This window comes from Numenius arquata, chromosome Z, assembly GCF_964106895.1.
Source record: "Numenius arquata chromosome Z, bNumArq3.hap1.1, whole genome shotgun sequence".
NCBI lineage: Eukaryota > Metazoa > Chordata > Aves > Charadriiformes > Scolopacidae > Numenius > Numenius arquata.
This window is the reverse complement of record NC_133616.1, coordinates 54,847,055-54,866,965: the sequence shown is the minus strand read 5'-3', so window position 1 is coordinate 54,866,965 and position 19,911 is coordinate 54,847,055. Positions and strand designations below refer to the sequence as shown.

Genomic DNA, 19,911 nt, shown 5'->3' with positions numbered 1-19,911 from the left:
AATGCATGTATGTGTATGGAAGTCTAAGTGCCCAGAACTGGACCGGGAACTATTGGTGACTGGAATCCACGTGCCTGTGGAGACAAAACTGCAGAGACCAGACATCATGGAAGTCTCAGTGCCAGCAACTGAAGAAGAGGCCACAGGGGCCCACATGCCTGGGCTATCAGCAACTAAAAAGACTAGACTGCGTGCATATTCTGTGTGGATGCATATGCTGGCATGTGTGCAACCACCAGTAAGCATCAAGCTTGGCTACAGTGAGTAGGGTGAGATGCTTGAGAGCCAGGTATTGAATGGCTTTAAGTCAGAATCAGCTGCTGGAGAGACCAGAGGGTCTGAGAGAGGAGCTGCTGGAAAGACTTTAACATCCGAGGGTCTGCTACTGATAATGTCAAAGGCCTCAACCAGCTAATGGAGGGACCTCTTTGTGTGTCCCTGAATAAGGCAACTGGGAGACCAGGGAATCTAGGGACTAGCCACCAGGTTCATTGCATGGATGCCCATTCCTGGATGGATCTTCAATGCGATCGTGTGTGTGCATCCATGCAAAGGGAATCTGAGTACCAGCAACTGGAACAGGGTTGCAGGGCTCAGGCAGTCACATGCCCCGGTACCAAAAAAGTCAGGAGACTGGGAGATCTAGGGGCCACCTATCAGAATAGACTGTCCAAGGCCAGCTACTGGAGAAATTCATATTGTTCACTTGTATGTCTGTATATATGTGTTTTACGCTAGTGGGCTTTGTCCTGAGTAGCCAGAGGGTAACAAGATGCAACTGCTGATGTTGTATGGTTGCTTGAGTGCTGTTTTTTTCCTGCCTGTGTTGACCTACGCAGCCAGCCATATATATAGGTATATACATATTGTGTGTATGTACTGGAAATATATATTCAATCTTGATGCTTGATAGACCTGTGGACATGGAGCTGCAGCAACCTTGCCTCTGTGAGGCTACCAGAGTCGGCAACTCCTATCAGCAAGTGAAAGATCATCAGATTAATCTGAATCAGTTTCCAGAAGATGCCACTAAAAATCTAACAAGGTATTTACAGAGATGCATTTTTTTAATGTTAAAAAAAAAAAACCAAAACTGTTCCAACAAGAATGCTTCACTAGTATATATCACTAGTAAGATTTACAACTAAAAAAGATCAAAGGCAAAACAGGACATCAGCGTGCCTGGCCATGGCTCAATAAATCTTCACCAGCCTTAGTGAATTAGCTTCTAAAGCAAATCAGAAACAAATGGTACTCACTGAAATCAAGGCAGGTGGTAACTACACTGTATTTGTTAAATTATTCTCTTACTTCCTTTAAAGTATGTACTACAGTTTTAAACCTGGAAAGTACTGTTTCAGTATCAGAGTTTTAATCTAATCTTTGAACCTACTGGACAAACTGAGCAGCAAAACCCCCTGCTCATTAACAATAAAAAAAGTTATTCAACTCATAAATGAAGCTTCATTTGTATTCCATTTTAGAAATATGTCCATTTCTCAGAACTGCAAATTTAAGTCATCATTTAGGGTATTTAGTGCAAGAAATTTGTGATATTTTCAAGATATTAGGCAATTGCAAGTTTTATTTCTTAATCATCAAATCAATATTTAAAGGTGTTTAAATACAACCACATCAAAAATTTGTCTTGTGCACCAGTATTCACATAAATAACACACAAGTAATTGAAAATCAGAGTATGAAAAATGAAGACTTGATGCTATGCAGCACTTCAAGGGCCATTAAATTACAGTTAACAACATCTTTATCCCATGCAATACTTTGGCAACTTAAAGTGAGCCAAAAAAGGCCACATTATACAACAGGGATGAACCCTCTAACTTCCATTTGATTTTCTTAAATGTAAAGAATTGAGGTTAAAAGCTATCCCAACTCCCACAACTGTCTGCAGATGGGTAAAGGAGCATTCAGAACAAATAAACTTGTAGCATTAAGACATTAAATGATTAAGTGCAATAGTATATCCTACATTTTGGATGAAAAGGCCCTTTCCAGCAATTACAAGACTCTTACAGCAATAAAGAACTTATGGTTCAAATCTAACCAACAGGATACAAAACACAATCAGAGGTCTATGAATAGGACAGGACACATTCCTCTGAAGCCTTTAAGAGCTTTGTGAACAGTAGATCCCCATATAGGTGAATATCCTCAGTTTGAAAAGAAACTTATGCTTTTACTTGCAGTAAAAGTTACTTTCAGTAACTCTGAAAGTAGTTACTGAAATGCCTAATGCATTCAGTAACTCTGAAATGCCTAATGCGAGCACAAGTCCTGTGTCAGTTAACTCTCCACTCCACAGGTTTAGTCCCAAGACCACTCTTCCCACAGTAGAAGGAGAGCAGGGAGAGGCACTTCTTGCCATCAGCGACGCTATACTCAAGCCAGAGACTGAAGTGACAGTTAAGAAAGAAGAAAAATCATGTAGAACAGAGAAAATGACTGGACTAACACAGTAATGGAAAATTCAACTTAAGATAAAACTAGAAGCAACAGAAATGGACAGGGAAGCCATTTTTGGAGGCTCGTTCATACCTCTCAGTTGATGATGGGCTGACAGCAGCTGGTGCCTCAGGTGGTTTTTCTGCTGGTTTCTCTTCTTTAGGAGCACTTACAGGTGTAGACTCATAAGCAACTGCATCTGGTGCTGGTGGTGGAGGGACAGGAGCTGGCACAGGGGCAGTGGCAGGGACTGGTGCAGTGACTGGTGTGGGAGCTGCAGCTGTGGAGCTAGTAGCAGTAGTAGCATTTGACTGCTGGGTCGCTCCAGCAGCTGCTTTGGGCTGTAGGAGGACAACAGAATTCAGACACAGCAGAAAGCTCACATCTATAGTCAACACATTGATTAAGTTCTGTTAAGACCATTTCTGTTTGGTATATTTTCTGTTAGCATATGTTCTGTTTGATGCTGCCTCAACATCAAGCATAACATTAAATCTGTAATGCCTTTCATTGTATTTAAACAGGCAACTGATAGTGCCACTGAAGTACTTATTTAGACATCTAAGCAGTCATACTATTTGAGTATGAAGGGAAAAGCAAAGATAAGATCTAAATATTTACAGACCACAACACTCTAAATGTGAAAACAATTTTGTGTTTTACAAAACATATTTTCAGAAGAAACTAAAACAGTTGTCAAAAGACATCTGACAAGCATAACAAGCCTAAGATTTTCTCATCACTCAAATTTGGAAAAAAGTGACAAAGACAGAAATCACAATTCATTATGAATGCAATTTGCTGGGAAATAAGATGCTAAAAAATTTAAACTTAACCTGCAGTAAGTTTGACTTATGCACTCTTTACATGCAGGGCACTACAAAAATAACATTTCACATACTTGACTACTGTAGAGAGCACCAACAATCCTGCAGAATCAAGGACTACCAAATTTACAGCAACAAATTCAGAATGGGTAATACCTGCATATACCTGTGTTAACCTTTACATCCTTATTGGAAACATGAATTTTGCATGCATGCAGTATTAATCCCATTACAAAGAAACTACACTTTTCAGAATGCATGTAACTTCCAAGTAAGGGACAGAGTTGCGTTTTCAAAAGCTGTATCACTGTAGCCCCTTACCTATAATCTTAAGAATTGACAAGGCTGACCCCGATCTTTGCCATACAAAGAGAAATAGCTGAACTTAAACAAAACATAACTACTTATTCTAGGTGAATCACTTTCAGACAATGTTTGCTTAAACTAGGAAAAAATTATTTCCTCCTTTTGTCTGAAAGGGAAGGAGAGGTTAAGAATGAACAGCCTGCAAGATGACAGGCACAATAAAGAACATTTTAAGAAGCCTTCGAAGAAAAACACTGAAGCACATCTGAGTCTCAGACAAAGTTAGTAGTTGTGCTTACATGACAGAGCATGTCTTATTCAGAAAAGAATCAAGGAAAGAGAAATCAAGCTTAAAGACTTAGCAAAAAGATAGTAACACTGAAGAAATGCCTAACTCCAAAACACAGGTCCTTTAATATAAGAAGGTACTGCATTTTGCAGTTCTTCATGGAGGTCTGTGTTTCTTCTGCTACAAACAAAATTAAAGCTGTACTTTGAAATCCCATCTGCAGGTGTTTTGTCCTGAACAAATGTCTCTTCTCCAGGCAAACCACAGACTACTAGGCTGTCTGTTCAGGAAGGCAGCAATAATAGCTATGTTCAAACAGACAATTTAACGAACCAACTCCAGATAGAAGTGAAGGGCATCTGAACACAGGTTTTCTTTGTCAGAAGGAGAACCTCTAACTCCAAAATTAACTTCATATCTAACACAGAGATGAAGACAGTTTTACTCAGATCCCAAAGGTCTGGAAGGCCTAGAAAATCAGTGGTTTGATTCCGGAAGCAACCTGGCAACTGGTTAAGAGAAGAAATACTTCAAATAAACATCAGAGTTAATCCCTTTAATTTGCCGTTGTAGTCATTCAAAACTCACAGGTTTGTTGACTGGCATATGTATTGTTTCTCTGCCGGCTGTCAAGCTCAACAGCTTAAAAAGAAACAGCCATGAGTTTTGAAAAGCAAGATGGCAAGACTGGAAGAGCTGTGTACAAAGGATTTAGTAACACCGTATCTAGGTTCTCTTCCTCCTTTTAAAAATATCACTGAACAAATAACAGAGAGAGACAAGAAAGAAGAAATAGTAGAATCAGCCACTGGGAATTTTTTTTCTTTGATGGAAACATTCAGCACAGAAGAACAACAATCAGCATAGGCAAACTAGGACCGTGAAGCAGTATTTCGTATCTATTGGCACAAGCATTTATTTTTACTCTTAACAAAAACTTTCATATTATCAAATGTCATTAATTTTAAGATTTAATATACAATCACCCACCACAATGGAAAAAAGAATGAAATTAATCCAATTTCCTTTTCAAAAATAAGACTACTCACTTTTGTCACCATAACCACCACAAAGTTCTTCTCATCTATTTTGTATTCTTTAAGAGCAGTATCATCATTAAGGATTTTACCTGGCAAATTAAACAGATACAAATTAAGAAGAAGTTATTTAACAGATCAATAAATGATGTTGGAATTCTCTCATATAAACGCAGTTTAAAAAAAAACTACAAAAACATGGTTTATGCAGATTTATAAACATTAATAACCCTACAAGAAGTTTTTTTGCTATTAAGCTTTGTCAATAGAGCTACAAGTGATTTTACTCCTATGATGTCCACAGTACTAGTTAACTTGAAGGCCACTGCTGAAAGCGTTAAAGATGCTGATAATTAAAACAGAAGCATTAAATCTAGAGTAAAATTTATTGGACCTTTAACACAGACACAAGTAATGTAGAGGAAAGGCCTTAGCATACAATAAACTTAACTGAATAACTTATGCCATCTTACATTCTCCAGATACAACAAGAAAATTCCTTCCTGCTTATCTTCTATTTGTCCTTCAAATGTAGTGAACTACCTACAGTTCTGTGCCACAGATCAAGTATATCTGTATTAGATAAGTTTGTGACATTGCAACTTTAACAGTTTGTTCTTAGAAGGCGGCTAAAGCATTAGAAAAGCTAGAACCATTCCGTATCTTGCCACCTTGAGAGAAGAATGAAAAAAAATGATCAAAACCAGAAACATTAGTTTGTTATACTACCACTTTTGATGTTTCATAAGCAGAGATAGTACTGTGGCAAAACAGATTTGCCTCACGTTTACAAGAACTAAAAAACACATTAAACCACAAACTTTTTTTTTTTAAGGATAAGCTGATTTAGAGGCAGTACCACAAATCAGAAAATTGTCTGCATTTCAGTGAGTTTTACAGTACCTACTTCTTGTACAGAATTTTCAGAAAATATTTTATGATTTTAATTGCTTCATTTTCTAAGTATGTGCCAAAGACCGCTTCCCTGTTTCAAGAGGAAAATGGTTATTTTCATAACGATTCTCAGTGCCAGTGGAATACACCATTTAACTGTAACTTGCAGGACACATACTCATCCCGATGATTGTAAGGAAATCAAGCAGTGCATACACGTTACGGCACTTGGAACACAAACGAGGTGCTACTGTCCTACTCCCTACTGGTTCCACCAGTCTTGCAGGTCATATAGAATGTATTATATGTACTGTAGTAGTAGTAATACCTGTAGCAGCTGGTGCAGCATCTGACTCAGAACCTACACAGGTTTACTTACAAGTTTCTGGTTTAGAGGCACTTTGGGAAAGGAGTTTGCACAACGTATACATGCAGACATCCTATCTACTCCAGACACACCACTCTCAGGGTTTCTAGATTTTACCCTAATACAGATGACAACACAACAGATCTACCTCACCACTAATTAGAATTATCTTTTTTAAAACAAATTTGCAAGCATTTTTAATAACAAACAGTACTTTTAAAATACTTGTAATCAGGTTCCGTTGGGATACCACTTCTGCTTTACCAAACTATGAAAATTCTAAAGACTACTTTCATCAAAGCAAAAATGTCATCAATACACTCTTGTTGTATCTCTCGTCCAAGAAAAAAACCCAACAATCTTTGGATGGTCTTCTATTCTAAATTGTATTTCCTACATTTCCTACTGCTTGTGAGGATTATACAATGCTGCAGATGAATTCCGGCTTCTGAAATACTCAAGTCACATACTATCTTACGCAACCCTTGATTTTTTAATCACAGAAACATAACATTGAAAGTGTCATGCAATTATATACATTGCACAAGGCCTTCTGCCTTGTTCATATTTCTTGATTATACATGCAACTTTTACTTTCATGTTCTTGATGTGCTTTCCCTTCACTGAAGTACAAGGGACATAAACTTGCTAAGAAACATAGTCCCAAGAAGTCCATACAAACACAGAGAGACTCCTGACTTCTCTTCCATTAGCATATTTCTATTGTGATCAGTGGCTTTAGCTTATTAGAAGTGGAAGACCAATACTGTTTACAAAGCAGTACGCTGAAGAAGTAAAGAGACTACCAAAGTTTCTTTCAAGCACAGTTTGAGAGGAAAAAGCACTAGAGGGTGTAACTGAAATAGAATTTTTTAAGTCCTGACGTGAAGCGAGAATGAAAAACTGGATCTTTGTATTAGTGACAGAATGGATTAGCCAGGTAGAAAACAGAAAAAAATATATTACCAAAAAATATTTTGAAGTACATAAGCTCAAATAAAGTAACTTCATGTCTTTACTAACGTTAGCCTGCTTCTTCCTAGCACATAATACGTATTTCTAATGACAGAGCTTAAAAGTATTGAAAGTAGCTTTGTACAGTAAAGATTTGGTGGTGGTTTCTTTTGTTTTGTTAAAACAAAAGAAATATCTGATTTTTAATTCTCTGAGGTATATACAGGAACACTTCAGCTATACACAGCTGAACAAAAGACAAGAGTGAACCCAGAACATGAGCTGTGATCTGCTTAAATCCTGATGTCTTGTAACAAAAGCTATTTCTACTTCATCTAGTATACCCTACCCAGGACTAAAGCTGTTAGCATATCATGCTGTAAGAGCAAAGATAACAACAGACACACATGTATTAAAACCTGAAGAATTCTGATTCAAAATTAAGAGTTCCCTTTTGTGCTGCTTCTTTTTTTTTTAACCTGTTTGCATTTCAGTACTTAGAATGTTTAGGAGATTTAACATTCACATCAAAGTCAAAGAAGAACATAAAAAATACAGTAGATTCAGTAGATACAGTATTTTCAGAATATCCATTACCTGCATAAATTAGTTTTTGGCCAGCTACTGGAAAAGCATCTTTCCCCCTTTCTGATTCAATCTTCTCTTTCAGTGCCTTCACCTAAAGCACAGAAACAGTCTTAATGAAGAAAAAAAAAAAAAAAAAAAAGTTTTGCAATACAAACTGAATTAAGTACACTTTGTTCTAAGTTTTAAATACTAAAAAGTAGTTTTCAGACATAGCCTGATTATGTCAAGTACATCAGTCTTCCAAAGACACTGCTGAAATCACTTGTAGAGCAATGTGTTCCCAAACAATCTCTTGTGCTTAATCACATTAGGTAAGTATTTTCTCCATGAGAAGTCTTTAGGCACGGGTTTACAACACAACACAGTGAAAGATTGAGTAATTTGGGAAAAAAATTCTTTTATCTACCGACCTATTTCCCCTCCCTGTTCTTTCTCTGAATGCAGGGGGTACACATGCTATACACAGCTGACGTCTTTCTTCATCACAATGACTCTTCAGGAAACACCTGTGTTTTTGGTAAGGTCACCATGACATACGGTTTAACTCACTGGAATGACTCGAAGCCTTAATATGCAAAGACTTGGGCAAACTGTCCAGTTGTTAATTTTTCAACTCCTTCCCCTCCCCCGTAATTTTTGGAGCTTTGCATAGCAATTTTAAGCCTACACATGAAAGCATTTTGCCATATTTACTTGCTTATGCAAACCACTGACATATACTCCACTTTCAGAGCACCACATGCAACAACAGCTCAAATGACACTGCATTAGTTGTCATGTATCAGAATGCCCATATTCTCCAGAATGACTGCATAATGCTATCCCAAAGAGATAAAGGACATTCTTGTAGAAGCATTTCTTTACTGATACATTTGAAATCACGTTTTAAGACAAACTGTATACAAACATTGAATTTTGCTCTCTGACAGACACTCACAATATTATGTAAAACAAAGACAACTAATGCGTTACAATGCATTACTACAAACTAACTCCATCTTCCAAAGCTTCTTTTTTTCCTGAAGATTTATAAGCTTTTTTTAAGAAACACTGCAATTGAGGTGCACATACCTAGCTATTTAACCAGCTAAGCATGTGAAAACGTGTTTACCCTGACAGCTTCATCCAACTCGCAACTACTTATGCCACAGGCAGCTGGTAGCATTACCATTTTTTGTTAATTTTTAAAACTGTAGCTCACTATTAGTATTACTTGAATAGTAAATACACTGAAAAAGTATTTTCAGGTGCTAAATGGTAACTATTTATTGAGAAGTTGAGCTTTGTGATTCTCAGCATAATTAACATCTGTCATCCACCTCACATGCCACTCACGCTTCCTGGCTTCACTTTGTTCTTCTGTAAATGATGTCCTAGACCTTTGTGTCACCTATCCCCTTTTCTTTCATTGTTATCCTCACTTTGTCTCCCTCTTCCTCTCAGATTTTATTCCCGTGTTTCTTTATCAATCTTTTTATTGGGCTAATCCTTTCAGTTTGGATGTTTGGTCCAAAAGGGGCGAACCAAAACTTAACACTCACAATGGAGCTGCATCTTTTCAGCAGGATATATAAAAAGGCGTGTTTGTTTCACCAGGCTTCATGACCCAGCAAAGGAGGGCTGCAGAATCAAACCTCTTCTCTAAGATTACACCTGATGTAGATGATTAAATCACTAGCTAGACAAGGATACAGAACGCAACATACAACTTCCCTCTATAGAACTACAGCAAAATACGAAGCATATTCTTTTTTTCCTCAGCCGATGGAGGAAGGATGCTCTTGGTATTTTTGTTATGTGTGCCATGCCAGCACCTCCCTAAAGCTTTAGAATCAGTCTCCAGCTACCCAGTTGCTTTTCCACTATAAAACTAACAGCAGCTCACTGCCATCCATATGTCTTCAGGCAGGGCCAAACCACCACTCATTTTAACAATAATTTGCTGATAGCATCATCATTCCTCATGGACCTAGTGCACTTCTCTCTTCTAAAACCTTCTGTATGAGCCTGCAACAAATAACAGGGTTATGCTTTCATCGCCTTGGCAGGTGGCATTCCTCTCCAGACACAGACAAACTGCGGTTTACACTATGGGGCCATGGGAATTGACAAAAAATGCATTAGTTATGACTATGGCTGAAAAACAGTATTCATAGAATGGTTTGGGTTGGAATGGACCTTTAAAGGACGTTTAGTCCAAGCTTCTCTGCAAGGAGCAGGGACAGCTTCAACTAGATCAGGTTGAATAAAAAAAAGGAACAGATGACATCAGATAGACCCAATTTAACAGTAACATGTTAGTGGCATAAAGTATTCTCTTGTAGTTCTAACTGGAGTGACTGAAGACTCAGCACCCACTAACGAGAAGATTAGTGCCCTTAATTCTGCCAACAGAAAAGAATACATAAGAGCGCGCCCTGAACACCCTGTATGTCATTGGATACAGCAGTCCAAATGTAGTCCACACCAGCTTCATTTAGATTTAAACTGCAAATGCTCCTTTTTCGAGAGAGGAAAAAAACACAACAACAACAAGAAAAAAAACGAACAGAAGAGAAGCCCTCTCACTGCTCTTTAGAAAGGCAACTGTGTCTTCCAGCTACTGGTACGGTAAGCTGTTGAAAACCGCAACATTCTAAACGTTGCCTCTAGTAAATTAGGTCACCGAGTATCCAGACTTCAGCATCACCATCAGTTCAGGATTATTAAGTGAAAATTAATTTCGGGAAAACACACCCAGCACATTGATCTGTCAAATTCAGAAAGCAGGTTTAAGATATACAGTCAGCCTCTGCACCCATAACATGACACATATTTCTCAAAAATACAGATCCATAAACCAAACCTTCAGGCTACCCAGCTTTATTTCACCTGATCGGAGTTCAAAATATATTTCAGTCCTCAGAAAAATCTCACTTTTCTCCTGCCCCAATAAATTTTGCAGCAGATTAAATGCAACCTATACGTTATGACAACACCTTTAAGAATAAGCATCAATTCATCTGCAAACACCCTAAAGATTCAGAAGCAGCATACTTACACACCACAGTGGCTAACTTACAAGCCAATTTTCTTCTGCCCCCTATAAATTTAGATGTGAAACTCTCCCTTCTATTCAGAGACTGCACTGAGCAATGTCCTCAAGAACGGGTGCCATGCAGACTGTTTAATTAAGAGTCAGATCTGAATGATTCCTAGCTGAAAAACTGAGGTCTTCCGAAGAAATACCAGTCCCTAACTGCATCCTAGCTGGGCATCCGAAAAATGCTAGTGCTGAGTTGCCCAGCTGTTCTCTACATTTATTTTAGCCAGCTAAGCAAGCAGGGCATGCTGGGTTCCATCAAGGCAAGTAGTTCCCGCAGCTCAGTACATGGAGCAAACTCCCTCCCTTCCCTCTCACACACCAGTTTCCATTTCTCATACCTTATACACTATACTAAAACAGAAAAGGGGAAAAAAAAAAAAATCAGCTGATTTAAAGAAACATCCCGTAACTCCTAATAAAAAAACCAAACAGTATACTTCCATCGATTTTAATTTATAATTACACAGGCTCTGTAACACAGGCAAAACATATTTCTGAATTTCTTCAGATCTATAGAGAAACTGAATATAAAACTGAAAAGGACCCCTTCAGACATCAAGCCGCATACCTGCCTTCCATACCACAATCCCCATGAGGAATCTAATTCACTGTCACCTAAAGACTAAGGTCGTTTGCTACTTCTACAACGAGGCTGCTACAAAGTTTATTCTCATATTGGAAGGTTTTTCCTAATTTCCAGCACAGATTAATTCATGGACTATTAATACTCATTTGTTCTTACAGTGAATTCAAGCATGAATAGCCTTCCCACCTTTCATGGTGCTTATCACTGTAAAATATTTATACAGCATTATCAAATCTTTCTTCCAGCCTGTGAGCTAAGCTAGCCAAGGCCCTTCAGTTTCCTTTCACATGGGAGTCTCAATCTTCCATACCCTCCTTAGGACCTCTTTCCTGCACCTGCTCTGGTGGAAATTCACTCCCCTTGGGAACAGGCGGCCAGCACAAACATAGTAGAGCAGCATCACTATGCCTACTGGAAGTTCCAGGATCTGTGAACTTCAGGGCTTCATCTTTTAATGAATCCAAGTCATTAACCTATGCTGCTCATTTGACAGCCATTTGCAGGAAACTGACCCCAAATCAGACAGCCAAGTACAGACATTAAACTTTGTGTTCTTCAATTCCATCATGTTTCTATTGATTTGTACTCAAAATCATCGCATTTTTATCAAATTAGTAAAAGGACTACAAAGAGATGGACTCCGAGACTAACTGCCAACCAACCTACAGTTGAGATTTTTTGAAAAGAAACTCTGAGCAGAGGGGTTTTTTTAATCTACCTTATAATTCCCCCATCTTTTCTGTAATAGACTCATAGGTTTCTCCCAGACTTCAGGAAAAATCATTGTTTAGACAAGAACCAAAGCTTTCAGTCCAAAGGATTTTGCTGTCTTCCTCCTTGAGGGAGGAGACGTGATAAGTCTAAACACTTCTGTTTAGAACATAACATTCCCGAGTTTTCCCTCCCACTGCCCTTGAAAACACATTTAGCACAGATTATAATGCCATATAGACACTACTGAAAGTCAGGTGATGTCAATGCAGCTCTATCAAACAATAAACCAGATAATGAAGCAACAAACTGACCAGTGCAACAGGTTTTACTACCCTTAATCAAACTCCATGATCAGCAACAGATCAATAGCATATATTGTGCCTACTATTGAAACCTTCAGAGGATAAGAAACTACTTAGATGCTCTATAGTAGCTTTGCTGATAAGAACACTTTTGGTTCTAGCTACTTCTTTCTACAAATAATAAAAGTAGCTTTTGCTGCACAAATCTACGTTATGGTAATCTCTTATATTGTCTTCCTAAGAAGGACACTCTTATTTATTTACAAGACCATCTCGATGGTTGTTTGAACAGATTACTGCCTAACTTCTGGTCCCAAAGGCATAAAGTTACAGTAACCGAGAAGAACCATAGGAGAGGAATAGTCTTGTGAATCCAGTCAGGTTTACAAGGTTAGTGAGTGACTGGAAAAAAAAAAAAAACCACCACATTTGTACTCTACTAAACAAGGCATTTAAAATTATTCCAACGTTTAAAAATAACCTCACAGACAGTATAAAGCATTCAGAAGCTTCTGTATTTACTATTTGAATGTACTGAAGTTTGTATACAAAAAAAGCAGCAGCACGGTCTGGAAGATGAATAGTCCAGATTTGGCAAGGTACAAATCCAAATTTAGCTCTGATATTTTCTTCCTGTGCAATTACCTCTGCCTTTCTAATTTCCTCTCCAAAATTGAGCTCATCTACACCTAGGTGACGTTTATCAGCCTAGTAGTTGCTGTTATACATTGCCCAGAATTTCTGATCTCAAAGTTGGCCTCTACACACTTCCACTCTGCATTTTAAAATTGATCTAAGCCTTGTTTAAAAGAGGAGACAGTAGGACCAGTTTTCTGATGCTAAATAACAACCAGAACAGCTGCATACATGCAGCTTTGTACTAACACATGAACACATAGACTTCAACATAAAGCAGAGCTTTAAACAACATTGGGAGGGTTGGGGAGGGGGGGAAGCTCAGCTACCTGCACCTTTCAGAAAAAAGCAGAAAGATATGGCTATTGACAGTTCTGAATGCTCCCTATGAACCTGCAAGGGCTTGTTTCAAGAAGCTAGCATATATTCTCTGAGTGGTAACTCTTGCATGGCCATGCTGATTAGCATAAACAACCCTCCACTATCGTTAAGCAGCCAATTTTTACAAACTGATTCACAATGAGCATAACAGCAATAGAGTGGTTTGAGTATGAATAAAATTGACAAGGTATTTTAAGTAATTATAAAGACACTTAAAAAAAACCTTTCCCAATACTGCATACTGACAAACCAGTTGGAAGGGTAAAACAAGTTTTATTTAGATATGCATTAATAGCCTTCATTTAGACAACCAAATAAAAAACAAGTCAGAAATACAAGGTGTGAAGCTCAGACATTCAAGTTGGGGAGATGGGGCTAAGGATTTCAGCCCCGGTTCTGTTCCTTTCCCTGAGCCTCTGACACAAAAACACAGGGAATGATAGAGACAGGGAGAACTACAGTCAGTTAGTCTTCAGACCACACTCTGATTTCATGTGCTTTTTGCAGCCACAAGCCCTTTTCTCTTCATTTCTCATGTTCATTTGATGCTCGCTGCAGGGCAGCACGCAGAGAAGAGCTGCTGAGGCCTCCTGTCTGGTCTTTACAGGCCTAAGTAAGAGATGTTGCACTTCACCATATGCTATAAAATAAAAAATGGTTTGTTTCAATGACTCCACTCCATTCAGGCACCCTGTCCGCAACAGTGGCCAAAGTTACAAACCTTGGTGGGAGAAGACATTAGCAGCCATATCCTTCAGTCCTGCAAGTTTACATAGCCCTATAGATTTCGCTTCAGGAAAGTACTTTCTAAGTTTCAGAAATAAAATGAAGACACTTTCAAAAGATTTGCCAGTAAACACGCTATTGATGCACATGGGCAGCAATGAGACTGTAGACAGTAGAATGGTAATCTGCTCATATTATTCTTTAATTAACATATACTCTCTACTCCCCGTAAGTTCCACCTTCCAGCCTGTTATTACCCGTATCAAGGACAGGTATCTTTGCTTACCAATCATACCTGCAAAATAGACTTTAAATATGAGACACAATTATGTAGAAAGCTATCCATAAGTGCATACAACCTGTATATTTAAATTCTCAGTTTACTGGCCACCCTGGGAATGGTGGTCCAAGAAAGTTAGGATTGTTGAGAAATACAGCACATAATATCAACAACTTATTAAGTACAAAAGTAACTTTTTCTTGCTGACAGCTTAACTGGATAAGAACATTCCAAATACAACAGTTGTAAAATTATGGTCCTAGAACCAATGCTTTTGAAAAAAATGGCTAACATGTAAAACATATTCTAATATGAATAAGATCAGTTCATAATTAATGCTACCTTAACTCTTCTTTTATTAAGTTTTAACGAATATGTGTCATTCTCCCCAGAATTCTTTGGAAATTATATTAGAACATTCACTACAATGTAAGGAAAATATTCCTGAATATGTAAAAGCCTAACCTTCTTCAGCCAAGAATTAGAACGACTTCCCTCACTTGAAAATTCTAACTCTAGCCAGGAAACAGAGAAAAAGACCAGCTACCGACAAAAAGCACTAGCAAAAAAAACCCAGACAGTTAATCAAATAAACATGAATTATCAGAGAACATAAGTTGAAAATGCTAGAATAATGAAAAAAATACAAATTCTCCCTGACGCTCTTATTCTGGTAATCTCCGAAGCTTCCATTTTTGCAGAGTCATCTATCAAACCTGAAGCAGCAAGTACAAGCCCTTCAAAGTCACACCTCCTCTGACTATGCAAGCATATACCAATAAAATCCTACAAGACACAAGAGCAATGTTAACAATTCTCTAGAAGAGGAGAAAGACATCTACTGTAAAATCAAAGAATTAGAGAAAACCATCAGGACTTGAGACAGAAAGACTTCTTTAACCTATAAGCATATTTCTGGATTTGAACAGGATCATGACAGCACTTTTGCTGTATCCACTAACATTATAAACCCTCATGGAAATATAGAAACAATCCTCTTTATCAGCAACTGTTGCAGGATTAACCTACTCTTAAACACATGTAGGAAGGAGGTTGTCAGAATAAGTGCACACTTCCTCATAGGTTACAAGCCTCGAAGGCAGATTTTCCCATTTCACCCAGCAATATTCTCTGGCTCTTGCAGAACTGTTTCTAAAGTTAGTACTCTATCCATTCAGATGATGGTCTGCACTAGTTCAGAAACTTCTCACTGCACTCTCCAAAGAGAATTAAAGCAGCTTGTCATTTTACCACAGACACTCCCTGGGTAAATATTAAAAAGCACCTCCCTTATATGTACCACCTCATTGCTAATACAAAGCCAAAATGTTTTTATACCCCCTACAAATCAGAAAATGCAAATTCTTTGCTATGACACTGTCCCTGCACTATACCTGTTTTATCGGTAAAAATGAAATATATGCCAAATCTCACTTTTTCCTTATTACATACCCTTTGGATCCTGCTTCATTTTTGCTGAAGCGCACTCCCCACACATTTCATACAGCTTCAGTTAGTATCTAGCCTAAATTTCTAAACTTAAAAACCAGGAGCTTCTGGCACCAAAGGAGCATAACATTAGCATCCAAAAATCCCCATACACACGATTAAAAATAAAGCATAAACATATTAAGGATGCACCAGAACATGCAGAAGTTCAGACTTCCACAACTAAGTGTCCGGCTAACACTGTGTAACAACCAGGCATTTCCTGGGTGTTCACTGTGGCGGAACAGTGAAATGTGAAAGCCCATATTATGTGACGGAGAGACTGCGGCCAAAAGACTACTGACATCCTGAATATTCCTTGCACTTCTCTGCATTTTGACAATCAGGTTTTTACGTTAACAGCACAGGGAAGCTGGAAAAGAAACAGGACAGACTTACTTTCAACTGGTATTTCACTTTCAAAGAAAGTTAAGAACGTCTGTTGAGATTTTTTACAAGCCTATTTCATGTCTACATAGTGATAACTACAACAGAAGCCCTAGATTTAGACACCTATAATGTCATCACTGTCACCTCAGACAAGAGATGTGGCCACACATGTCCACAATCAGCTTCAGACAGGGCTTATTATTTGGTTCCTAACACAATGTTTAATATATTTACTCTCTCTGATATTCAACAAACACAAGAAGCAGCTTGTATAGGTAAATGCATGCTTTCCTTTATCCTAGTTAAATCTGAATGCTCAAGTATTGAACCGCCCTGCTCAGAACGGCGAGTAAAACATTGATTCCCATGCACTCCACAGTTTTTCCCCCAAAACTTAACAGAAACAGCCATGCCTAAAAAAATTCCTCCAGTTGATAATAAGCCACGTCAAATAATAGCGCCTGAGGCTAAACCTTTTCAACTTTTTTAGTCAGTCAAAATATTTGACGGTCCTCATCTAGCACTTTCACAAATAAGAATACTGAAACAAAACTAAAGTCACGATATAAAAAGCATGTTTTGAACTTTAAAATTGTCTGATTAAGCAGAAAACAACAAAAAACCCTATCAGTTCCTCATATAAAAACTGTAACAAGTCTAACTAGTTATTATAAAGCGTGTTGCTTGAAATTCTCACTGGAAGGTTTGTTTAAATATTCCTTTTTATTCATGACAGCTTTCAGTTACAAGCCTAAACTCTTGTCAGAATACCGCCTTGCACTGTAACATCAAGTCTCTTCAGATTAATTTTGTACTGAGAATAAGGGGAGAAACTGCTAGAACCAGAAACCAGTTTTAGAGAACCAGAATCCAATTTTAGAGCAACAAGTTTCCTAGGCCTATCACAACTAGACAATTTTTGGCCTTGTCACAGTATAGGGCACAGCTCCAAGTAAACAAGCCTACCTCTAGCGGAGAAACACACAGATATAGTTCAAAGACTAAAAGTAATCTTTCCTGAACTCCGCAAAACAAACACACTTGTTTCAAGACGTTAGAAAATTTATCCAAGAAACCAGTGCACTTAGCTAAAATCAGTATTTTTGAAAATCAGACCAAGAATTTTGTGAAACACTTGCTGTACAGATTACATTTCAAAGCATTTTCCAATTTTGACAGATTTGGTTTCTAACTGAAGTCTCAAAAGTGTTCCTCTCTTTATTGAGTTTGATTCACAACACTTTCAACAAGAATTTCTTCATAGTTTTCTAAAAAGTAGGCCAAGGAAATTTAAATACATTTTTCACCTTCATACCCCTATGGCTAATAAGATCGAGGCTTCACCATCCTCACTTTAAAACAAAGTTCTCCTCAAATCTTACCCATATTTCCTCTATCTTACCAGCCATTCGTAGGCAAAACCAGAACTATTATGCTCATGAGTAGCATTCTTGTTTCAGTTACTGATCTACTGTAGCAACTACATTTACAAACAGAGAGTGCAGTCTAACTGCCCATAATTCAACTTCTAGCTAATGCATTTTGCTGTCTCATATGCTGGTGAGGGTTTTGACTGGCAACACTCCTTCAGTCCTCTCCTCGATTTTATTTCCCAGGACCCTGATGAATACAGAGAACAGAAAAAAGATGAAAAGAGAGATTTTCTCAGTAACAAGTAAAGACTAATGTTTTAATTTAAATCCTTGAAGGTTTCTAACACATGCTTCAGATAGACATTTGCCATCTTCCTTGGCTACACTGTTCAACCAAAAGAACTCTTAGTCTGACTTTAACCGTCATCCCACGTTTTTCTTAAGATGGAAGTGGAAAAGGGTAAACCAACTGACTTTATAAAAGCAGATGCAATATTCCAGAGTTTTACTGCGCAGATGTCACACGAAAGGCTGCTGCAGACACACCGTCGGATGCTAAACTCCCCAAACCTTTCAAACGAAGGCCGCGAGGATGTCTGGACTTGGCTATCAGAGGAAACCATTCGTGCTCAGCCAAGTGACAAGGCAACTTCCAACCCTACAAGCTCACTTCAGGCTATTCCTCTCATCTCAGAACACTGCATTTCCCAGAGAATTTTTCAGCAGGCTCCCGTGTGCCAACAGAATACATTCACCTGCAACCAAAACCCGTCCCCTCTCCCCTCCCAGTCTTACAAGTACGGAGATACACAGTCACTGCAACACGGCAGTAAGGGAGACTAACTCTTACTACAAACCTCACCACACACCCAAAGGCCTGCTCTGCAGCAGACACCAACATTCCCTCTACCGTGGTCAGCAGAATCTCACATGTCCTCCCTCACCTCCTAAGCGCAGACTGATGACGACGGCTCACACTGTGGGCGAAACAGTAAAGCCTTCCCGCAGTCACCCACCTTGATCAAGCACAGTCTTGATTTACACTTGTCTGAGTGTACAGGGGTACACCTAAGCAAACACTTGCGAGCTCCTCTCCAGTACACACTCCTGCAGAAGAGCCCTACAATCCCCCCATAGTTCCTTTCTAGGCACGAATCTGTAGAGAGCAAGCACCACATTTTCCTTCGGCTGCACCAACCCCCCCACCACAGCCCGTGACCCACTCCCAGCACTCCCTATCTAAAACAGCACAGATCACTACTTTGCCCCATTACTCACTAATCCACTGCTGTGGCCATGTATATCCCTGAAAGGAAAAACTTTAGCTTCCCGTAGCCCTCTCACCCCTCTCCTCCAGAGTACAGCGGGAGTCGTTCTCCCTTCCACCTTCTGGGCATTCTTCTCCAAAACAAGGCGGGAAGCCCACCCGGTGGGGGACGGGCCACCACAGTCCCCCCTTCCTCCAGCCACAAACGGTCACTCTCACCCCACAGGAGACCCCTCGGCACTCCGAGGTCAGCCCACGGCGCCCCGCGAAGGCCCCGCATCAACCCTGCCCCCCCCGCCCCCCCACGCCCAAGCGCACCGCTCCTCTCCCCCCGCCGGAGCTCACGACCCCTCCCCCCATCACCACCCCGCACCCCCAAACTCCTCCCGGGCGGCCACCGCCACATGACGGTCCAGGCCCTCACGGAGGCGCCGGCGACCCCTCCCTTCCACCGGCGAAGTGGTCCCTCCTGCCCCTTCCCCCCGCCCCACCCCCGGCCCAGCTCTCCCCAGGGCCCGGGCGGCGCTCCCTCTGGGAAAGGGGAGGGAGGCCGGAGCCCGGGAGGGGAGGGAGCGCGGCCCTCCCGCCGCCGCGCGGGCCCGCACCGTCTCCTCGGGGTCGATGTCGATGCGGAAGGTCTGCTGCTGCAGCGTCTTCAGTGTGATCTGCATGGCCGCAGCTACAGGCCGACCCTCGCTGTCGTGCTCCGGCCGCCGCGTCCCTCGCAGCGTAGCGGGACTGGCGGGGAAGAGGACAGGGAGCAGCGGGAAGAAGAGGAGGAAGAAGAGGAGGAGGAGGAGGAGGAAGAGGAGGAGGGGGGGAGGAGGAGGGGGGGGGGAGGAGGCGGAGGCGGAGCAACGGCTCGCCCGGTGCCGCACAGCCCCGGGGCGCCACTCGCACTCGCTGCGCGGCGGCGGGCGGAGCGGGGGGGCGGAGCGGGGGCGGAGCCCCGCCCAGG

General features: G+C 40.1%; 1 protein-coding gene across 1 annotated transcript in view; it reads right to left on the bottom strand.

The window, feature by feature from the left end:
* The window catches only part of RAD23B (RAD23 homolog B, nucleotide excision repair protein), a 32,798-nt gene extending 12,949 nt beyond the window's left edge, over positions 1-19,849 (bottom strand). The window contains exons 1-4 of the mRNA XM_074166019.1: positions 19,559-19,849; positions 7,735-7,816; positions 4,935-5,014; positions 2,557-2,804 (exon numbers count right to left, since the gene is read on the bottom strand). Of these exons, the coding sequence (XP_074022120.1) occupies positions 2,557-2,804; positions 4,935-5,014; positions 7,735-7,816; positions 19,559-19,624 (476 nt within the window). The 5' untranslated portion in view covers positions 19,625-19,849. The remainder of the gene's footprint in view (positions 1-2,556; positions 2,805-4,934; positions 5,015-7,734; positions 7,817-19,558) is intronic.
* Between the last annotated feature and the right edge of the window lie 62 nt (positions 19,850-19,911).